The 18442-nt window shown below is 48.0% G+C and overlaps 1 protein-coding gene across 1 annotated transcript in view; it reads left to right on the top strand.

Moving 5' to 3' along the window:
• Positions 1-17724: 17724 nt before the first annotated feature.
• Positions 17725-18442, top strand: part of LOC103205365 (histone H1.10) — a 1594-nt gene continuing 876 nt past the window's right edge. Inside the window, exons 1-2 of the mRNA XM_007950646.1 lie at positions 17725-17859; positions 18015-18332. Coding sequence (XP_007948837.1) covers positions 17725-17859; positions 18015-18332 — 453 coding nt within the window. The remainder of the gene's footprint in view (positions 17860-18014; positions 18333-18442) is intronic.

Below are 18442 nucleotides of genomic sequence, written 5' to 3'. Positions count from 1 at the left end.
GGGTTTGAACCGCCAGCCTCCTGGTTAGCAGTTGAGTGCCTTAGGCACTATGCTACCAGAGCTCCCCAATAACATCTTACCCACAGCCAAATACCTTGTGAGAGTGAATGGCTGGGCCTGCAGGCTCGGGACCAAGGTCATGGGGAACATCAAGCTTATTGGCATAAAATACTACTCATAAACATTGTTCTACATCCTACTTTGATGAGTAGCAAGTAGGGTCTTAAAAGCTGGAGAGTGAGCATTTAAGATGCAACAATTGTTCTCTCCTCATCTGGAACAAAGAAGAGTGAAGAAAATCAAAGATGCATGGGAACAATTAGTTCAAGGTACTAGTGGACCAAGGAACCTCAGTCTACATGACCCTGAGACCAGAAAAACTAGATGGTGCCTGGCTACCACTGTCAACTAATCAGAAAAGGATCAAAATTAGAGATCCTGGATAGAGTGGAAGAATATGGAACAAAACTGAAAATCATTACAAAAAAAAAAAAAAAGACCAGGCTTACTGGTCTGATACAGTCTGTTGAAACCCCTGAGACTATGGCCCCTAGTCACCCTTCATTCCTGGAATTGAAGTCACTCCTGTGGCTTCCAGCCAAACAATAGACAGGCCTACAAGGTGAACAATTACACCAGGTAGGTACACTCCTTAGAATAATCAACCATGGGAGATCAGAAGAACAGCATTTGCTCAGAGGGCAGGAATACATAGGAAAGAAGAACACAGGGAAAAGGTAACCACAGGGAGGAAATGGCAAGAGAGCTGTTACACTGTGGAGACTACAATCAATGTCATGAAACTGTATGAAAAGTTGAATGGAAAATAAATTTCCTCTGTAAACTTTCACTGAAATCACAATTAAAAAAAACAGTATTATTACAGCCTTCAGTATAGATTACACCTCAACATAAAGAAAACAACAATCCTCACAGTTGGACCAATAAGCATCCTACAGCAAAAGAGCAGAGTCTGTTGAAATTAAAATTAAAATTAAATTAAAGGACTTTATTGTGAGGCAACGCATTTGCAATTTGCAAATCAACAAGCTCAGAGGATTATGAACTATGTGATCCAAGGAGAAGACAGTTCATAGAGTTTTTGAATGACATTTAGGTAATAATTACAAAATTGGATGAGGGTGTATCTGATTGGTAGGAGATTACATACATTTTTAAAATCAGTTTTTTGTTGTTACACAGTCATTAAATTGGATACATTTGGCCTTGAAACAATCATGAGACCCTCCTCTATAAAGTGTTTGAAAGCAAAGATAACGCTTTGAAGACTGAGGTGCACCTGATTCAAGACATGGTATTTTCAATTGCTTCATATGCATGCAAAAGCTGGATAATGAAATGAGATCAAAGAATTAATACTTTTAGCAAAGAATATCATATATATTGCGGACTGCCAGAAGAACGAACAAATCTGTCTTGTAAGTACAGCCGGGAATCTCCTTAGAAGGATAGTGAGACTTCATCTTGCGTACTTTGTGCATGTTATCAGGACGGACCAGTCCCTGAAGAAGGACATGCATTGTTGGTAAAACAGAGAAGGTCAGTGAAATAGAAGAAGACCCTCTAGGGGATGGATTGACACAGTGGCTGCCACAATTCAATGGTACCTAACAACAAAATTTTATATATAATAACCCACTGTCATCAAGTCGATTCCAAATCATAGTGACCCCCATTAGGTTTCCAATGCTGTAAATCCTTATGGAAGCAGATTGCCTCATCTCCTCCCATGGAGCAGTTGATGGGTTTGAATCGCAGACCTGGTTAGCAACCAAATGCCTTATCCACTATACCACCAGAGCTTCATACATATATATATGTGTATGTGTGTGTGTGTGTGTGTGCATAGTGCCTAAGGCACTTGACTGCGAACCAGAAGGCTGGCAGTTCAAACCCACCAGCCACTCCTCAGAAGGAAGATGAGGCAATCTACTTTCGTAGTGATACTGCCTCGGAAACCCAAGGAGGGGTCGCTATGAGTTGGGTCTGACTCGACGGCACATAACAACACAACAACAACATATATATATATGTATGTATGTATGTATTTATATGTATATAAAACCCTTCAGTAACTGCTGAGAGCCCTGGTGTCACAGTGGTTAAATTGAGATTAAGGAGACATGGCAACTAAATGCAATGAGGGATCCCGAGTTAAATCCTGAAACTAAAAAGGGATATTCATGAAAAACTGGTGAAATCCAAGTACGTTTCGTAATGTTCCACCAAGGTTATTTTCTGCATTTTTATCACTGTTCTAAGGAGTCCTGGTTGCACAATGGTTAAGCACTTGGCAGCTAACAGAAAGGTCTGCAGTTGGAATCCATCAGCCTCTCTTTGGGAGAAAGATGTGGCAGTCTTCTGTAAAGATGTACCATTTTGGAAATCCTATGTGGCAGTTCTCTGGCCTATGGGGTTGCTATGAGTCAGAATTGACTCCATGGCAGTAGGTTGGGTTTTTTGGTTTATAAAGTGAGTAACAAAAGCAGGGAAGAATATACCCCTCAGTACAATCAACAGTAGGAAACCAAAAGGGTGTGAGTCGGAATTGACTCCATGGTATTGGTTTTCCAGTTGTTCTACTGCCACTCTGGACATCTAAACATCTGTGCATGGGACTTGTAAGGCTACCAGCAGTCAGCTTCCCGGCAGGTTAGATTTGCCCTAGCCTGAGGCAGAAAGCGACTATAGGCAGTGCTGGCATGTTCTTTCAGCCTTCCAAGCAGATATCTAGAGTGGCCAGCTTTGTAGCTTCTGGGATGACCTGTTTTTGTGAGAGGAGGTCGGCCCCCAAAGCAAGAATGCTGGGCTTTTATTCTTGAGGTGAAAGGTTTTATATAACATCTCCTCAGAGCCTTCTTCAGTGTTCCCTGGAGGAGACGGGGTTGGAACAAGGGGAGGCCAATTAACTGGAGAGCTCAGCAGCTGGGGCTAAGGTAGGGTTTACGTTACCAAAGCCTGGGAAGAAGTACCCTGATGTAGAAAGACAACTTTACTGCAGGACTCAGTTCGGATGGCGAGCGGGGGTGTGGGGCTCTTGGAACCTTTACAAACCTGCCTGATTTTAAGAATTATCTTGTATAATCATGGTCATGGCCCTCCGTGGACCCATTGACTGTGAATCTTTAGATACGGGGACCTAGAAATCTGCATATTGATACGCCTTTCCGGTGGTTTTATGATTACTTAAGTTGGGGAAACACTGGCCCACTCAGTCCAGAAAAGGCGCGCGTCCCAGACAAGATTTGCTGCAGGGGACGTACCTGGATCCCAGCCACCTGCTGGGCGGTTAGGAAACCAGGAACTGGCTCTGCTGCGAAGCCTCGCGATCTCCATGGAGGCGGGGGGCGGAGCCCGTACACAGCCTTACGCAAGCACTCAAACTACCGCTGCTGACTGGCGGTGGCTAGGAGAGGAGAAGGGAGTAGTCGGGTAAGGCGGGGCCCGGCCTGGCTCTTGCCCAACGCCTAACGGTCGTGCGGTGGAGCAGGACGGAACACTTGGCCTGATCCCCAGGGTCCTGGGCGGGGCTTGCGCCTAGGCCACCTCTCTGAGCCTGTTTCCTCCTTTGTAAACTTCCTGCCGCTACCCCCAACTTGCTGGCCTGTTTAAGGATTAAGAACAGAATATGACCTTCCTGGGGAAGGAGGGCCAGGACACTGGGCCTGTAGGTTGTGTGGGAGCAAGAGGTGAAGGAATTTTTTCCCCCCCTCAGTTCTGGGGTAACAAGCTCTGCCCAGCACCCCTGCCCAGGAACGCAGGACCTGCACGGTTCAGAGCTGGGGAATGAGAGAAAGGAGCATGGACCATCACCTCTATCTAATCCTGATCATTTCAGGTCTTGGAGTAACTACTTCTGCAAAGTCAAGGATACAAAGTCTTGTCTCTTGGGAGGGAATCTGTGGGCAAATCCTCACTTTAAAAAAAAAAAAAAAAAAAAAGCAAAGAAAAAAACAGTGCTATCTTATCAATTCCACTTACACCAACCCTGTAGGACAGAGTAGAACTGCCGCATAGGATTTCCAAGGCTGTAAATCTTTATGGAAGCAGAGTGCCTCATCTTTCTCCTGCAGAGTGGCTAGTGGTTCCAACCACCAACCTTTTGTAGCACCTGAACCCTTTAACCACTGTGCTTCCTGGCTTTCTCAAACCCTCACTACAGGGACTGATTCAGGGATATTTCCCATTATAGGAAAACATTGGATTTTGGCAGCTAAAAGTGGCAGTTCCGGGGGAACCAATTGTTGCTCCCCTGACGTAGAGAACAGTACAGTCCTTTCACAGGTTGGCAATTAACATCTTCCAGATGTATCACAGGGATCTTTTTCTTTATGGCCCCAAATGCCTCCTAATTATGGATCCAGGCCTTGGTCACAACTTAACTGAACTATGCAGCATTCTCTGGGACATCTGAGGATTGATGTTTTTGCCATCCTGCTTCCCAGACACAAAGCTGCCTGTGAGAGCATCCCCGACTTGCACACCAGCCCTTCATACATGTATTGCCAGAAGGGAGTGTCCAAACTAGCAAAGGAGATAAGACTTAGTACAAGCTGTCACCACCTTTTAGTTTTCACTCTTCAACTAAAGTGCTCTACTCATCCATAATCTTAGGCCCCTCAGAGGTGAGAAAGCCACAGAAGATGGTCTCCTCTGAGCAAAGGCTACATCTGCATCCTCACTGGTCCACCCAGCACACCTCTGGCAGAAAAGACGAGGCCTAATCTGTTGTCTGGGACAATCCTTCATAATTCATGCATTCCAACAAATGTTTATTGGGCATCTGTGCACTGGTGATAAACAAGCAGACAGCCCTTCTGTGGTAGGAAAGAGAGAGATAAGCACATAAAGACAAACTTAAAGGAGTGGGAAATTCTATTTTAAAAAAAAAGCACAGAGAAGTGATAGTGAAAGATAAGTAGGTGGGGGTAGGGCAACCCTACTTCAGATAGGGTATTCAGGGAGGTCTTCTCTGACATGCTATTAACTTGATTGGCAAGACAGTCTGAGAAGAAGGGAGCAGCAATGGAAAAGGCACTACTGTAGTATGGGGCTTGGTCATCCAAGGAAGAGAAACAGGGCCAACTAGTGAGGAGGTTAGAAGCCCCAGGGTCCTGCTAGGCTGAGGAGACATTTAGATTTTATTCTAAGTGTGATGGGAAGCCACTGGAGTGATGGGGCAGGGACAAGGCAGTCTCATGGGGGTGTGTGAGAAATGCCCTGGTCCCAGGAAGATCTATGGATAGGCTTTCAGTCATGCAGGGGCCATGGGAGGATGAGCAGGCCCAGAGGCAGTCTAGGTCTATGTTGGGCTCTCAGGTTCAGCTTAAGATGAAGGGTTCCTGCTCCTTCAGCTCTTGACAGTAAGACAGATTCTGGGTCTCCTTGCCTTTTGGTGGCTGTCTTCTGCACACAGACCAAGGGTTACACAGGCTGAATGCCTGCCCTCATGGAGGGGCTGCTCTGCAGCCTTGGCACACTCCTGCCCAACACCTCAGAGTCAGTCTGTCAAGTGCCTCTTTCTTAGCTTCTTTGAAATAAGAGCACTGGACTGGAAATTTTACTTTGGATGGGCACGCTGCCTCTTCTCAGAACCTCAGCTTCTTCATGTGGAAGGGTTGGAGGGCAGGGAATGGACAAGTCAGGCCAAGGGCCCTTCCCACTCTGCCCCCTGATGATTCTAAAACATTCCTCAAAGGCCATCTCTTGAAGACTTCTCTGATTAAAGGGGAATAAAAGGAGGAAACACTTTTTTTGAGAGCCTTTTTTTTTTTTTTAACATTTCTTTCTTTCTTTCTTTGCTTTCACAAACATAATTCTGAGTCTAGATTAGGTCCAGGAGTTAGATTTTCCAGATGATCATCATTTGATGCTGCATAAGACAGTCCTTATGGGAGAAATGGGACAGATATTAAACAAATAAAGATAATTTATCTAGAGAGAAATGTTATGAGTGAAAGAATAAGCAGGACAGGATTGGGAGTGGCAAAGAAGCTAGGGGAGATAAGACCTGAGGAAGGGGACATCCAGGGAGGCAGGACAGCTAGTGAAAAGGCCCAGTGGCTTAAAGAGCTTAGAGTACCTGACGAACAAAAAGGAGGACAGCAGGCAGAGCCCAAGGAAGTCGAAGAGGTCAGAAGGGGCCAGAAATAGAGGGCCTGGTGGGGGAGTCCAGAGGGGTCTGAGCTGGAAGCAATAAGCTCTGATTTACCTTTGCTAGGGAGCTCTGATGGTATAGTGCCTAAGGCACTTGACTGCTAACCAGAAGGCTGGTGGTTCAAACCCACCAGCCACTCCTCAGAAGGAAGACTGGGCAATCTACTTCTGTAGTGATACTGGTGATACTGCTAGGAAACTCAAGGACAGGTCGCTATGAGTCGGTTCCAACTCGATGGCACATAACAGCAACAACAACCTTTTGCTAGGCTAGGCAGAAGAATGTGATGACAGCTAGTGTGGGGAACTCAATGGAAGCGGCAAATTCTCTCTTGATTTTGATTTTTTTCTCCCTGCCCAATGCAACTATAAAGGCCCCATGCTTTTTATCCCCCATTAGTAATAGATAATGGCAATTAAAGAGCTGGGTCTAAATTGAGGCTACCACATCATTTCAGGAGGAAACTTTCCTAGGGCAGCTGTTCTTGACTAGTACAGAATTTCAGGGTCCCCAACCCTGGATGACCAAACAACTGTCCATATTAAATAAAAGTCCTAAGAGCTGGAGTCATGCAGGCTTCCATCAGGCCATTCCTGTGGGCTCCCAGTCTGCTTCCCCAGCCAGCCTACTGGAATCCACTGCACAAGCCTGGGTCTGGGTCATTGTCAGGAGGTCAGTGTGAGAGGGTAAGCATGTATGCTCTGAAGTCAGACCTGGTTTTGAATCTCATCACATTCATTCATGCAACAAAATTTATTGAGGGCCTTCTATGTGCCAGACCCTGGGTAGTGCTTAGACATGGTTCCTGGTCTAGTGGGGGTGACAGGCATAGGACAGGATAAATGTACAGTGATTAAGTGGTATAAAAACAATTCAAGCACTTAAAATGGGAGAAATAGCATATACTCTGCCCTTCTTTTTCTGGCCAAATGTCACTGGGGATATTGCCCAATTTCTCTTAAGCCTCAGTTTCCTCATCTGGACAGTGGAACTAGAAACACCTACCCCCCATAAGAGTGTTTAATTCCTGGTAAATGAGCCATGCTCAACGATGGACCCCGCCCACTCCCTTGTTGCCTGACTCTGCTCTCTGAGCTACCTCTTGAGTGCCCATCTTGAGCTCTCTGGGGCCAGGTCACTGGCCTGCTGAGTATGGGGTCAAAGGTAGATGCCTGGGCTCAGTGCCCAGCTGTCCACTCTGCCCTGCTCACACTCTTTATAGCTTTTGGTTCCTCCCCATGAAGGATGTTTCCACAAACTGAGTGAGGCTCCTTGTAAGAAAGGAAAATAAACTAAGCCAAGATTCCTTTGTCTGCACCTCAGCAAAGCTGGGTCCTGCTGCTGTGATGAAACTGGCAGCAGTGTCAGGAAGACACTGGGAGAGTGTTTCTGTTTGGCAAGGTTTGTCCAGAACCCCCTTCCCAAATGGTCACATGGCTCTGTGGGCCTTGCGCCCTGGCTTCTAGAGAAGAGATGTCAAGGTCTACTGTAGGTCTAAGGCCAGGAAACAAATCTTGAGCTTGTACAACTGTGGAGGCCAAATAGCTTGAATGAAAGGCTTCCATAATTCCAGATTCCCTCTCACAGAGAAAACACAAAGTGGGCCAGGGGAGAGGCAAGGTAAGGCTGGGGAGGGGACAACTCTGTGTAAGTTCCTGTTAGTGTCCTGGCTCAAGCAGCGTCAAGCAGACCCTTGCCCCAAAGGGAAAACGGAATCCCATTAGAGAAGGCTTTGGTCCTAAGTTAAGAGACCCTGCCCTCCTGCCATGAGGTGTTGACCCAGCACCAATTTACTAAATGTTGCCTTAGATCCTCTCTACTGTTCCGTACAGAATATAGTAGAAGGAAAGCTTCTAACCCAGGGCTGAAGTCTGGTCCAGATCCATTCCCTCATCCCTTGTTCCTATCTTTCTGAGTGCCTGGCACACAGCACACAAGGGGGAGGGGAGTGTGCAGGGAGGCCCCACTCAGCAGGGAGCCATGCCAGGGAGCCTTAGTTACAGCCCCAAGCTGAGGGTTGCCAGTTGGAGTTAACTGTGGTGGAGCTCAAAAGGAGAGCAGACGCTGATAGGTTACAATCAGAAGAGACAAAGAACACAACCCAATGATGGTGGTGAAAGAGACTTTGTGTTGATTCTGACTCCTAGCGACTCTGCAGGGCAGAGTAGAATTGCCCCTGTACAGGGTTTACTAGGATGTAATCTTTGTGTGTGTGTGTGACTTGGGTGAAAGTTGCAGAGCAAATTCATTTTCCATATAGCAGTTCACATATGCTTTGTCTCATGACTAGGCTGTAATCTTTATGGGAGGAGATCACCAGGTCTTTTCTTTCATGGAGCTTTTGGTGGGTTCAAAGCACCAACCTTTCAGTGGAAGTTGAGGCAGGATTTGGTCAAATGTGGAAAGGAAAACATGAAGGGTGAGGAGCCCGATCAAGGGGGTTTGGGTGCTGGTAACAGCCGCAAGAGAAACTGCCGTCTGAGGAGGAGCCACAAAAGCCCAGGTGGGCAGGATCATTCAGTGAAGGGAATTGTTTCCTGAGGTCCTCCTCACTATCCCATGGTGGCTTGGTGTGTAGAAGCAGGCAGGGCAGGGCAGCTGCAGACCCAGAGGCAACAGGCAACATATCTGTTAAAATACACTTTCACAGAGAAACTCCACCTATATAAATTAATCCTATAGACACTCCTGCACTTGTGCACCACAGGCCCATAAAGAGCGGCAGGTTAAATAACCAGGCACCGCAGTACCATGGACCTTTCTGCAGCTCTTCAAAAGAACATCTTATGTCTACATTCTGATGTAAATGTCCAGAGTATTGTGATCAATGGAAAAAAAAATAATAAAGTTGCAGGATAGTTATGTCATATCCTATTTGAGAAAATAAAACGGTGTTACATACACACACACAGACTGGTATGTCTAGTATGTCCACTGATGGCTAATGGAGCTGATGTCCAATCAGTGGTGCTAAGGGTGGGCCCTTGTTTCCACTTTACCTCCTCCTACACTGTTAGGGTTTTGCACCAAGAATAACTTTACTAAGGAAAAGTAAGTAGATTTTAAAGAAATAGAAGCAGTGTCCTCCAGCAGCACCAGGCCAGTCCCTCTTCCCTGCTCCTTCCTTGCAGTCAATTTATTAGGGGAACTGTCAAGGAAGGTGGGTCAAACCTTTCTAGAGATGAATACTTTGTTCATATTCAAGATGACAGGTCAAAGTCTGCACCCACCCTTTTAGCATTTCAGGTCCTATCTCTAGATTGGGGATATTAACTTGGCACCTGTGGTTCCTCTGAAGATCTGGCAATGGGTTCAGGGATCTGGAGTGAAGCTCTCCCTGGAAGTAGAATGCAAAAGCATGTATGTGCACCGCTCAACACCAGGGGCTACCATCTACTCTTAAGGGCTGTGGGAGCAGAGACTGGAGGGTACTGTTCTTCCCCTATATATTAGAGCTTAAATTCTAAAGCCCTTGGGGTTGTAGAAGGCTGTGTTCTACAGTGGGAACCCTAACTTCATTTTGAGGCTTGACATAAGTTTCAGATGCCCTCTGGATTCTTCCTGACCATAAACCAGCATTGTGGCTATGCACAGACAAGTTCCAGGACAGACCTAGGAAGAGGCAGCTTGTCTTCAGGAGGAGTATGGCTGAAAGTAGATTATACTCTAACAAAGAACTAGGGAACTTGCCTGAGAGTGTCCTTTTTCTAATTTAAATTAAGGTTGGGGTCTCGGTATTGTTTGGTAGTTAGGCTGCACTGATGGTCCTGTCCAGTCCGTGAGTCACAGCCTATCTGGACCACCACTAGCCAAGTAGTCAATTCCCAGAACCAATCCTATAACCTTTTCCTATCTTCAAATCCCAATCATGGTCTTTTCCCTGTTTCTGTAATCCTGCCTGTAACAGTAACAAATCTATCCACCACCAATCATGATTTTGTGATGAACTGAAATCATATATAATTAGCCACGTGGCCATGACTCGGTGGACTCCATTCAGCTTTCTCATGCTGCTGGTTTCCCTCATCCAGGATGACTGTCTTCGTACTGTCTTTGTTCTGTCCAAGGCTAAATAAAGTGTCTCTGTTGAACCTGTTTGAATCTGGGGTCTCTTTTCCCCTAATACACCTATAATATGATTCAACATGAAACAGCACTAATGCTGATACACATCAAGCCCAACAAAGTTCTGTTTTTTCCATACTGACAGCTTAATTCCATTCTTGAGAAAATACATTAAACACTTGTGAGGGCTTCTGCTCTTCTGATGCCCTGAGTACATGCTGTCTAAGGCCGGGGACCTCCAGGTTGGGGACCACCTGTCTTGTGGCTCCCAGTCGTGGGAGTGGGAAGCCTGTGGTCATGGTTTGGGAAGCAGGATCCCCAGAACTCTGTTTTTATCTCAGTCTCCACATTTTGTGTCCTCTCAGCAACAGCATCAACTTGTCTGATCCTTTAGTCTCAGGCCATCCACCCATTCCCCCAGATCCCTAGGCCCCTCAGAACTCACCTCCCAGGCAGAGGTGCAAGGGGCCCAAGCCCCTCACAATGTGCTCATTCAAGGCTTCATAGTACACATTTGCATCTTAAAGGCAGCCTTCCCCACAGTCTCATCTGGTGAATTTCCCAAGGTCTTCTCTTAAATGCTGAGGAACCCTTAAAACTCCTCTATTTACATTTTAAATCCCAAATCAGGTGTAACTCTCCCTCCCACCCCAGGCTGGAGCCACCCTGTACATTTAAAGCACATTTGGGAGAGATAGGTGCTTTGCCTCCCCCAGTTGTTATCCCTGAGCCTTCTGATCCAAGCCAAGTGGGCCTGCCAGGTCAGGTGCTCCAGGCCAGCCTTGGGCCCCAAGCCTTGAGCCTCCTTCTTGCAGCTGCCCCCTGCCCGCAGGCAGTAGATGCAGGGCCCTTGAAGCAAGTCCTCTCTTCATCTTCCCAGGGAGCCAGAGCTGTGACCTACACAGTGCCTCTCAGGCACCCACGCCCCAAGCTCCAGCCTTGGCCTTTAGATACCCTCCACTAGGCCTGTGTTTGAACCTTGGTGCATAAACTCATTTCACAGAGGATAAAACTGAGACCCACAGAGGCACAAGAGCCCATCTGAGACCCCAGGCTTAGGGTCATACCAGGCTGACTCACACCCTGACACCAGGACCCCTGTTTGTATGCCTCCCTTCTAGCCAGGCTAGATTTTTCACTGTTTCCTCACTTCTCAACTTAAAGCCTTCTCCTCCATTAAGAAGCTGGAAGGGTCATTAAAACACACATCCAGCCCCCCCTTTTTAAGTGGTAAATCTAGTCATCATTTGCTGATTCCTCAGTGCTTGCTTTCAGACTGCTTAGCTGGTTTTCTGAAAGCCCCTCAAGTATTTTATCATTCACTCCAATACTTTTGAGGATTGCTAGCTGTGCTTCACTTAGGAAAGATGAGGTGAATGGTGGGATTTCCTCCTGAAAGCAACTCATAACTTGGACTCAGGAGTGCCTCCACCTTTAAACCTCTACTGGTTTTCCCACGTAATCATTTCATGTTGTTGGTGTTACCTCAGTTGCACACATTCCATATTATCCTCCTATTCATGACAAGGCATAGCTGTTAATCACAGAAATGTACTTAGTGTAATCCATAAGGAATCAGGGTGACAATAGCCTCTGCATATGGGAACCATCTTCCTATTTGTCTCTTTAATTTCTCGTATGCATCCAGAAACTTGTCAATCTCATTTGTGATACCTAGAATCAGATTTAAATGCCGAAGTTTTTGAGGAAGTTGTCAAATGCATTAAGAGTAGTCATTTGGGCGTCCTTCAAAATTGTATGCACTTATGTCATTAAGCAGCTGCCAGGACCCCTGAACTTCTTACTAAGGATGATGATTAACACTCAGTGACACCAAGACTGAGAGGCCACATAAGCAACAAAGTGAGAATGTCAAGAGTGGCATATGGAGCAGGCACTGTTGAAACACTGATTGCTGCTTTAAAGGCACTGAAGCAGTTTGTTTTTCGCAGGCACATAGCTACAGCCCTCAGCATCTCTGTGCAGTGCTACAAGAATGTTAAGGATAGCACGATACAGGCAGATGCGCAGCAGCACTTGGCACACAGGAAGCAGATTCTGACTTCCCATGGTTGCTTGGACTCAAGGAACCTGTTTGCCTGCAGAGGCCCTCAGATGAGTAAGGGATGTCTTTGAAGACTTCCTTAGACATGGATACATGCTACACAGGAATGTGATGCATTTCATTAGTCATCCCACTTTGCCAGCTCCTACCTTCAGGAACACACACTATTAGCAGGCATCCATCAGAGGCTGGCGGAACTACCACATTTAGCACTCTGTCTTGAACTGGCTGAGAGTCAAGAGCTTCATCTTGGGGCCTGATATTGACTTTAGTGCTTCTGTCATACCCTCAGTTTGTTGCATAGTGCCTGGGGTCTTAAAGCTTGCCAAGCAGCAATCCAAGGCACAATAATTGGTCTTATTCACCTGGGGCAACAGAAGAAGAGTCATGAAACGCAGGAGGATATGGAATATGTGCCTAATTGCCTCCAAGAACAACTGCCTCCTTTGCCATGAGACCAGAACTAGAGGGTGTCCAGCTACCATTACTAAATGTTCTGATCAAAGATTCTATATTAAGAATCCTTATCAAAAGGGGGGAAATGCAGAACATATTTTCAAATTCTCATAGACTCCAGACTTTCTGGCACTGTGGAGCCTGGATAAACCTCTGAAACTATTGCCCTGAGATAATCTTTAAACCTTAAACCAAAAATATCCCATGAAGTCTTCCTAAAACCAAACAGTAGTTTAGCTTAACTAGCAAAGATTGTCTGCTTTGAACACTGCTGCTTTTTTAAGATCTATCTATATGGGATCAAATTGACAGCAGCAACTGGAAGGAATTTTAGAGGTCAGTGAGTTTATGTTAATGGGGGAGGAACAATTCAGAAAAGGAGGGTGAGAATGGTTGTACAACTCGAAGAATGTAATCAAAGTCACTGAACTGTGTACATGTAGAAAGTGTTGAATTGGTGTATGTTTTGCTGTGTATATTCTCAACAACAAAAAAAAAATTTAACTGAAAAAAAACTTCATCTTGAGCCTCACTTGAGCTTTCTGCCACGAACTTGCCTGGTGAGCAGGGTTAGAGACTATGTTCTGCATCTAGTCCCTTTTAACAAATGGGGAAGCTGAGGTTGGACACATCACACCTGGAGTTTGTTGGGGAGCCAGGCACGTCCAGACCAGCAGTCTGGATTCCCAGTCTTCCTCTCTGCACCGCTGCGGCTGCTGCAGAAGCCGTATTAGGGACCAGCCTGAGAGGAAGTGACTGCTGCCTGTTGGGCCAGGCCCAAGCTGCTCAGTGTTGGGGATGAATGCTGCAGGAAGAAGGCAGACATAGCTCTGCTCTTACAGATCTCACAGTGCACGAGTATGGAACAGAGGAGGTCAGATGAGGAAAAGTGCTATGAAGAAAATATAGCAGGATGGTGGGACAGGATTTCAGGGCTGCTGCTCTGAAGAGATATTTATGGATTGAGATCTGAATGAAAGGAGCCACCTAGGTAGCAGAACCACCCCACAAGTACAAAGGCCCTGAGGTGGGAGCCCTCTGTGTATACCTAAGACTAACCAGAAGGCTGGCAGTTCAAACCCACCAGACTGGAAAGGAAGACTGGGCAATCTACTTCCGTAGAGATACCACCTCGGAAACCCAAGGAGAGGTGGCTATGAGTTAGATCTGACCCAAAGGCAGAGAGTTTAGTTTTGGTTTGAAAAGGCCAGTGTGGCTGAGGCCAGAGCCCCAGGGAGTGTGGAGTTGCTGCTGTGCAGACAGGGGAAGCCATTGGAGGTCTTTAAGCAGAGGCAAGAGGGCATCATATTTCTGAGTTAAAAGCTCTCTCCGCTGCTATGCAGAGGACTAGAAAGGCCATAGTGGAAGAGTGAAGAGTATGGTGGCTTGGGAAAACTGAAGTGGGTGGATCTGGGTAGATTTAAGGGGTAGACCTGGCAAGAAGCGATAGATTGGATTAAAGGGCTGACCCCGGTGTTCCTGGCTAGAACTCTGAAAGGGAAGATCGGGTTTGTACATGAAAACCAGGAGTTCCATTTTAGCCACATACAGAGATTTGGGATGGAATCCAAGTGGAGGTGTCAGCAAGAAGCAGAGTCTGATGTTACATGTGAGACAGAAATCAGGGCTGGCGGTAGGCATGGAATCATCATCATATGGATGGTATTTGGGGCCTTATGACTAGACAAACTCTGGTGGCACAGTGGCCAAGGCATTTGACTGCTAACCAGAAGGTTGACAGTTCAAACCCACCAACCACTCTGTGGAAGGAAGACTGGGCAATATACTTCCACAAAGATTTACTGCCTCAGAAACCCAAAGGGGGTTGCTATGAGTTGGAATCCACTCGATGGCAGTGAGTCTGGTTTTTTTTTTTTTTCAGATTTTAGGACTACATGGGTTCACCTGTGGGAAGAGGGAAGAAGAGAAGGAGTCATCAAGGAATCGTCATCCAATTCTGTGCCCAGAAACCCCACTGCTTCCTCTAGTCTGGCCCAGCCCAAGGGAAGGGATGGCCTAAATATGGGCATACTGTCATGCCCTGGGCTGGGTCAGGTCCATCACATATGCTCCTTTGATCATATTTTGTCAACCACCAGGGGCCTTCTGTACTTATGCTTTCCTTAGGGAGGTGATGAGTTTGCAGCTGGCAGGAGGACCCCAGCTCTAGAATCCTGACCTCCTCCTGGCCAACTGGACAAATCAATCCACTGGGATGAGACTAAGGCCCTGCCAGCTCCCAAAGCCTACAATTAGTCTTCCTAAACCCTGTCAAAGGGAGTTCTGGTGGGGTAGTGGTTAAGGCATTTGGTTGCTATCCAAAAGGTCAGCAATTTGAACCCCCAGCTGCTCTGAGGGAAAAAGATGAGGCAGTCTGCTGCTGTCAAGATTCATAGCCTTGGAAACCCTTTGGGGCAGTTCTACTCTGTCCTATAAGGTTGCTGAGTCAGAATTGACTCAACGGCAGTGAGGTTTTTTAATTGTTTTTCTTTAAATCCTGTCACAGGCTGCCCCACCTCCCATCACTAAAAGCATGCCCTCCACTGCCCATGCTGAGGAGCCCATCCAGCTTCTACTCTCCAAGCTACCTGGGGCTCTTCCAGCCAGTTCTGAGCCACACTCTCTAGCCTGTGTATACCACCCTCTCCCAGATTTTTTTTTCTCCAATCATAGCCAAGCCCCTGGCACCTCCACTCCTGCCTGCACTGACCCAGGTGCTAGGGGCTAGGCCCATCTAGGGGGACCTCCTGCTACTCAGCCTCTCAGGTAGAATCTTCATATTTGTTAAGGGAAATCTGAAATCTGGGCTGCATTTTTATCTGAAATCTGATTTTTCATCCCAGGAAGTAATTTAGGATTTAGTAAAATACTATGCCAAACACATAGAACCCAGCCTGAGGCCCTTGGGTTGGTGAGTTGGGCCTTCTTTGCTGGAGGCTGGGTCATCAAGCGTGCTGTCCTGTGGTAGTCTAGCCTCTTTCTTGAAACTCCTCTTTAATTTCCATGGTAGGCACACCTCGTTTCTTCCTCCTTCCTCTCTAACTATTCTTCCTGTTTCCAACAGAGCAGCCTTCTTCTCTACTATTCCAGAGTCCTCTATTTGCCCTGCACAGATGGCCCACGAGTATATCCCTGGCCCAGGCTCCTGTTGTGACCAGCTCCAGATTCACATTTCCAGTGACCTTTTGGGTCTCTTGCAATAGGTGGATGGGCAAGTTTTAGTCCCATAGCTGGGTTCCCATCATGGCACCACCCTCTACCTTCCCTTTTGATCTTTCAAGAGACAGAAGCACAAACTCCTCTCTGCCAGTCTCCCAGTTGTCCTTCTCCACCTATGAGGGCCATCTAGTTAATAACCTTGGGTGAGCTCTCTGGGGTTTCCCTGTTTCCATCCTGTCTCTGCATCCAGATATGGCTGCCATATCTCCCCATGACAGACCCCTTGGATGCCTCCGATACTTTGGGAAAACTGCTCCACAGTGGGCCTTAGGGACCCGCAGGCTCCATCTGGCTCCAACATCAATATCTGGTTGCTGCTTTCTCATTACATACTTGCCTCTGTACCTCTACTCAGCCCATCTCAAAAAAACTTTGTGTTTCAGGAACTGGAGGTCCTTCCTCAACCTGGGTACAATCTGCAAGGTCCTTGGTGCTCCCCAGTGCAGTCTCCAAGGCTCAGCTGGTAGCACGGTCAGAAGCCCATTTTTCTGTTAGTAAATTCGATGGTCTGTCATCACCTTGCCTACGGTCTCAGGTCCTCAAAGTTTACCTATCCTTGTCAGATAGATCATTCAGTGGGTCCTTCTTCCTGAGCAAGGGTCAGGGTCTCCTTTGCAGGAGCTAAGAGTCCCTAGGGACCACTGCACAGCTCTAGGTTCTAATTTGCCTCCCCATTTCTTGTCCAGTGTACCCATTGTACCCATTGCCCCAAGGCAGAAGCCCTGACCTCTGCCCTGATTCAGGCTCAGGTGTACTTGTGCCTCCACCCTGAAAAACACCCAGTCTCAGTTAGTTTCCTCATCTCTGGAAGCTTATTTTCTAGCTTGTTAGGATAAGAAGGGAATCTGTCTGTGAAAGTGCTGTGAAAGGGGTTAGTGACTACTGGAGAAGTGGGGACCAGGGTTCCTCACTCGAAGAAGCCTGCTGGAGTCCAAGGTCATAATTGGGTCTTAGGATGCCCCCCTTTTTGGGATCTCACTGCCTCCAGCTCTCCCCCTCAGAAAACAGCCTTTTCCTCAACCCTGGAAACTGAATGGCCTCGTGTCCTTTCCTGCTCCAGTGCTTTGATCGCCCATATTCACACCAGACCCACTCTGGTGCCTGGCCCTAAAATCACCTACCCCAAAGAGATCCTCTGTCCTCAAGCATCTCCCTGTGATTTCAGCTCTGCCAGAGGGACTTAAAGAAAGACTATTCAGTATTTCCTCAGCACTCCCAACCCTAGACTCAGCAGAGCTCAGGGCCTCCAGGTTTGCATAGGTCTTCTAGAGGGACTGCACCAGCCTCAGCCCACCAGGTCTATCCCGTGAGACGCTGCAGCCTGGAGGCCCCTCCGCAGGACCAATTCTCCTTTGCAGAGTCCTGGGATAATTTTCCTCTCCAGATGAGATGGTGAGAGGTGGTTGCGGAACTACAAGAAATTTCCCTCCCTCATCAATCCACCAAGCTTCTCCGGGGGTCGCAGTCCCACATGCACCCACCTTGACCCACCTTGGAGCCCCATTTGGCTTTGAGGTGCACGGTGGCAGCCACTTGCGCATCACAAAATTGTGTACTTGGAGCATCCATCAGCAGCTGGAAGGAAGGGCAGCTAAGAAATGTCCCCGAGAGGCACCGCGGTCGTCCCCCACCCTTAATGCTGCACCCAGGCTCCCCGGGGCATAACAAGACCCCAGGAAAGCAGCCGAAGGGCGCCTCCCATCCCTTAGCCTCTTTAGATCGACAGAGACCTCCCTGGGAGATGTCCTTGTGCACTTCTCATAGCCCCAGCCGACCACGTGAGGGCGTGCCCTGTGTTAGTTGGGACAATTTAAAGCTCATCCTGCAAGAAGGCTTGGGGCCCCCTGGACCTGGCCAGGGCTCGGGTGTCCCTGGCGTACTTTTGGCTGCGGGCAGCTAAGCTCCAAGCCGTGGGGCCTACCCCCGGGCCCGCGCTATTCGTTCCCAAACGGGGTGCCCCCTTCCGCTCGCTCTCCCACAGCCTAAGGTGCTCCTCTCCATTTCCCTTTGCCGAGCCTTTCCTCGGCGCAGGCCGCTTCTCTGCTGCTCCGTGGCCTCGGGCTCTGTCCTGGGCGCCGGCTGCCCGAGCGGCGGCACCGGGGAGGCGCGGTCCAGGAAGCCAGCGGCCGGGGAAGGGGCTCCAAGAAGCACAAGTTGGCGCTGGCTCCGGACCAGGCTGTTGTTGTTCTCAACGTGGTCCGCCATGGAGCCATAAAAGCGGAGCGGGGCGCCCTTCTAGCTAAAAGCACAGCGCGCACGCCCAGTAAGCCCGGGTGGCGGCGGCGGCGGCGGCGGCGGCGGCGCCAGCAGCGACAGCAACAGCAGCGGCGGCAGCAGCGGCGGCGCTCAGTCGGTTCTGTCCTTACTCTCCGACTCCGACTGTGGCCCAGGTCCGGGCTTTCGCCCCGGCCTTCGGCTCCTGCCCCGGCTCCCGGGCCCCCTCTCCGGCCCCCCTCTCC

This window comes from Orycteropus afer, unplaced genomic scaffold (genome assembly GCF_000298275.1).
Source record: "Orycteropus afer afer isolate SDZICR_OR568_19922 unplaced genomic scaffold, OryAfe1.0 scaffold00283, whole genome shotgun sequence".
Lineage (NCBI taxonomy): Eukaryota > Metazoa > Chordata > Mammalia > Tubulidentata > Orycteropodidae > Orycteropus > Orycteropus afer.
Note: the sequence above shows the minus strand (reverse complement) of the source record. Positions and strands in the feature narration are given on the sequence as shown.